The sequence below is a fragment of the Myotis myotis genome, unplaced genomic scaffold (assembly GCF_014108235.1).
Source record: "Myotis myotis isolate mMyoMyo1 unplaced genomic scaffold, mMyoMyo1.p scaffold_m19_p_1, whole genome shotgun sequence".
Classification (NCBI taxonomy): Eukaryota; Metazoa; Chordata; class Mammalia; order Chiroptera; family Vespertilionidae; genus Myotis; species Myotis myotis.
Window position 1 is genome coordinate 66,331,693 of NW_023416313.1, and position 4,716 is coordinate 66,336,408.

General features: G+C 49.4%; 1 protein-coding gene across 1 annotated transcript; it reads right to left on the reverse strand.

Annotated features, from left to right (window-relative positions):
• Positions 1-377: 377 nt before the first annotated feature.
• Positions 378-2,066, reverse strand: LOC118655724. Its single transcript, XM_036308363.1, is given in 3 exon segments — positions 378-653; positions 656-1,849; positions 1,851-2,066. Coding segments are annotated over 3 exon segments (1,686 nt in total).
• Between the last annotated feature and the right edge of the window lie 2,650 nt (positions 2,067-4,716).

Below are 4,716 nucleotides of genomic sequence, written 5' to 3' on the forward strand. Positions count from 1 at the left end.
CAAGATCCTCGTGCAGTGCCTTCGTCAAAGATGGTGGGCGAATTCTTGAACCGTTGGGGTAACCGCGTCCAGGTTAATTGTCCACTGTAGCCGCCCTCTGGATCGTGCCATTCGAAGGTGAACAGGGGTTGGCTTTGAGGCGCGAGCGGAAGGCTGAAAAAAGCATCCTTCAAATCCAATACAGTGTACCACACTCTAGTGGGTGTTAAAGAGCTTAGGAGAGTGTACGGGTTAGGAACGGTTGGGTGTATATCCATAACTCTTTTATTTACTTCTCGGAGGTCCTGGACTGGTCGGTAGTCATTCGTGTGGGGCTTTCTGACTGGCAGGAGGGGGGTGTTCCAGGCAGATTGGCATGGAACCAGTATCCCTAGGCTTCACAGTCTTCGGATATGAGGCTGAATCCCCTTCCGGGCCTCCTGGGGCATTGGATACTGTTTGACTCTTATCGGACTTTCCCCTGGTTTTAACTCTACCAGGGTTGGGGCCCTGTGAGCGGCCAGTCCTACTCCCCCCGTCTCTGCCCAGGCGGTGGGGAATTCTTGTAGCCATCTGTCCATATTGTTCTCTCCTGGGGGCGCCCCCTGGTGGAGGCGATATTCATCCTCCAGTCTCAGAGTCAGAACCTGGATGGGATGGCCTTTGCCATCAGTGACCTGGGGCCCCCTTGTCTGAAAGTTATTTGGGTTCTGATCTTGGTCAGCAAGTCCCGTCCTAATAGGGGGTAGGGGCACTCGGGTATTACCATAAAGGAATGGGATACCTGGCCTGTTCCTAGATCTACTGTTCTTCGGGTAGTCCATGAATACTGGCTTATGCCAGTTGCCCCTTGCACCCAGGACTTCTTGCTGGCTAGCTTCCCTTGAGGTGTGCGTAGGACCGAATGTTGTGCCCCAGTGTCGACAAGGAAGTTAATAGGCGTCCCCTCCACTCTAAGAGTTACCCTGGGCTCGGGGAGGGGGTCCGAACCCCTACTCCCCTAATCACTCAGTCCTCCCAGCTCCAAGACCTCCACCCGATCTGTCTTGTTTCCTTTTTTACCGGCCTTCTTTGGGCATTCCCGGGCCCAGTGTCCTATCTCTTTGCAGTAAGCACACTGGTTCCGTTGAAGCTTCTTCTTCCCACCCCGGGCGGTCCCCTTACCTCCCTCTTGGTCATCGGCAAGCTGGCGAAGGTGGCGGGTCCGCTCCTCAGGGTTCTCCGTGGTGGTGGCCAGCAGAATCTTGGCCAGGTTTCGGGTCTGCTTGTCACTGGCAGCCACCATGGCATGGGCTTGCCTATCCTCAGGAGATTCTAGGTTGTTATACACCTTTTCAGCCACCTCCAACAAGTCCCGAAAACTCTTTTCCCCTAATCTATCTAGCCTCTGCAGTTTCTTTCTAATGTATGTGGCTGACTGGTTTATAAAGCTCATGACCACAGCCGCCTTATTTTCAGGAGCTTCTGGATCCATGGGGGTATAGGTGCGATACGCCTCCATGATCCATTCTAGAAAGGCAGCTGGAGATTCATCCCTTTCCTGTTGTACGTTCCCTACCTTGGTCAAATTGGTAGGCTTCCTAGCAGCCATACGAAGACCCCCCACCAGAGTCTGACGGTAGATTTTGAGCCTCTCCTTACCTTCTGCCGTGTTGAAGTCCCATTCAGGCCTGGTTAAGGGGAAAGAGACATCTATCTGGGCCTGGTTGGTAGTTGGATTCCCATCTACGCCGGGAACCACCTTCCGGGCTTCATTCAGGATTCTCTCTCTCTCCTCCGTTGTGAACAGGACCTGCAAAAGCTGCTGGCAATCGTCCCATGTGGGCTGGTGGGTGAAGAGAACAGAATCTAGCAAGTCAATAAGCCCCCCCCGGTTTCTCGGAGAACTTAGGGTTCTGCGCCTTCCAGTTGTAAAGATCGCTAGTTGAGAAAGGCCAATAAAAATAAGGTTGATTGCCATCCACATCTGGGGGTCCGGCAGCCCATAAGGGCAGGGTCTTGATAGTGGAATCGGGTGCAGCGACTGACAGCTCCCGCTGTGCTCTCAGGCGGGTGAGGGGCGGACCTCCCATCGGAACCACGGCCATTCCCGGAGCTCCCACACCCGCACCCGGAACCGGAACTGCACTCCCTGCCACACCCGGAACCGGAACTGCATCAGCTTCCCGCGACGGGGCAGGATCTAATCTCTCCGGAGTCCTGGGAAGCTGATACGGGGGAGGAAAGATTAACTCTTCTTCATTACCCCCCTGCAAAACTGGGTAGAGGGGAGCTGGAGCCGACGGCAGAGTGGTTTTTTTCTCCTCCTTCTTCTTTTCTGCATCCTACAAGGCAAATATGGGTGCCGGCTCCGGAGGGCATGGAGCCAGGAAGGGCTTGAGCCAGGAGGGAGGATCCTCCACGAGGTCCTGCCAAGTAATAATGTAAGGGAGTTGATTGGGATGACCCCCCTTCGGCCGAGATACGACTTCCCTGACCTGGCGAATGGTGGGGAGGTCGAACGTCCCCTCCGGCGGCCACCCGGCATTGAGAGCCGGCCACTCGCTGGAACAGAAAGTCTGCCACTGACCCTTCTTCACTTCTGCACTGAGGTTGTTAGCCCTTCCCTTAACCTCTTTAAAATGATCAACCATAATGCTTAAAGGAGTAGTTTGAGTCTGTCCCATAGCGTCCGTCCAGTGAGTCCACAAAATCAAACAAAAGAACACAGACACCAAACAAACAAAGACACCTAAGAACAGCCTTCCGACCCCATGGAAGAAAAACTGAAAAAAAAAACCAGATGGGGGCTTTTACACCCCGCCAGATGGAGGTGCAAGGCGTCCCTTGCCTCCTCCTGCCCGAGACCCGCCAGTGCGCCCACTTAGATCTTTATCAGGCCAGATTACAGAAGCGAGCTCGCATAAGACAGAACAGATAAAACATAGACACTTACCGCGGACAGCAGACTCTCGGAGTGGGGTCCCTCGTGGGTTTTTCTTTGGGATCCCGGACGCGCCCCCAAAATGTTATGCCCAGAGCTCGGGGTCCCCAATAATCCACCACCAGGGAGCCTCCTCCGATGCAAAAGCAACGAGTCTTTATTGATCAATTCTAGAATTGGCTCCCAGCCTCTATCCGGCACAGCGGTGAGGCGAGAGAGCGTGTCCCAGGAGAACAAAGGTTATATAGGGCTAGCTATTTGGGGTGGGCTTTAGGGGTGACGTGAGTTACAGAGATTGGTCAGGGTTTTACAGCATAAGGGTCAGGAAGTGACCATCACATTCTGAAGGTTGGAGCCGTCCTCCACTATAGCCTTATTAGGACCTTAGCTACATTTCTGGAGCTTCATTGGTCCACTCAGGTGGGTGGTTGGGAGAGTTAGGACAATACCAGCATTCTTGTGGTCACTCTAGGGCGGGGGGGGGGGGGGGCTTGGGCTGAGGGCCCAGCCTTGCAAGACAAGATAGAGGAGAGGGAGAAGAGTATGTCCCTGCTTCGTCCTTGAAGAGGGAGGAGGGTGCATTTCTGCTTAGTTCTGCTTAGTTCTTTCAAGTTCCGTTCTGTCCCTTCAACTACCATCATTAGCATTATCATAACCGGAAAATCAGGTTTATGTGAGGAACTCTTTAATTTGACATCCTGCCTGCATCAGTTAGCTACTATCATATAGGAAACCACATTAATGGCCTTAAAACACACACACACACACACACACACACACACACACACACACACACACTTATTCAGATTATGAATCTGTAGGTCAGAATTTGGGTTTATTTCAGCAGTGAAGTTGTTTTGATTTGGTTTTGTCTGGAACTGGTTAATCTCAGCTTTAATAATTCAACTATTTGCATTCAGCAGGTAGGGCTGCAATGGCTGGGTAGTTAGTTTATGACAGCCTCAGATGAGACCACAAGGACCACGGGGACTTCTCTCCAGATGACCTGGAATTGTTCAGGAGGCTAGTTAGAGCTTGTTCACATGGTAACGGGGTTCGAAAAGCATCAACAGAGCAAGCTCCAATTTATAAGCACGTTTCAAGTCTGTTTGCAACATCTCTGTTACGTAGACCAAAGGAGATTGCAGGGCTAAACCCAGAATTAGGGTGCAAAAAGCACTTCCAAAGAACCTGGAAACAGGGAAGTATGAAAAAATTATAATATTATTGTATCAATTCACTCCACTTGCCTCCCCTTTTCTGGAATGCCAGGACACCTGACTGCAGGGTTCCTAGGGAGAGTGGGTATGTGTAACCCATTTACTGTAGTAGTAAGAACAATAAAAGCAAAAAGTTTAAACTAAAATAAAAATACTTGAATTATTCATTCAATATATCCATACCAGTTTCAGTATTAATTTCAAATATGCTTCATTCAGGAAAGTTTTGAAATATTCGAGTTACTGTCTTAGAACTGCATTATACAAGTTGATTTTCCACAATGATAAACAGAAAGGAAAACTTGTGATGGAAAATAATAATAAAAGTCTTAACTGTTCAGCTTGATTCCTATATGCCCCAATTGCTGCCAAGCCCTTCACATGACTCATTTCCTACATTAGGAGTCTAAAGGAGGCAAGAGCTTGCACAGTTTTAGATTCTCGTTCTTGTAGTACAAATATTTTTGAAAACATATCATGCAATTATATATTGATTCTAAATAATAAAATATCTATTCAGTAAATTTACATTTTTTGCATTATTAGTTCTGATAATTCTTTTGTCCAATATTAAGAAATAAAACTATTATTTTT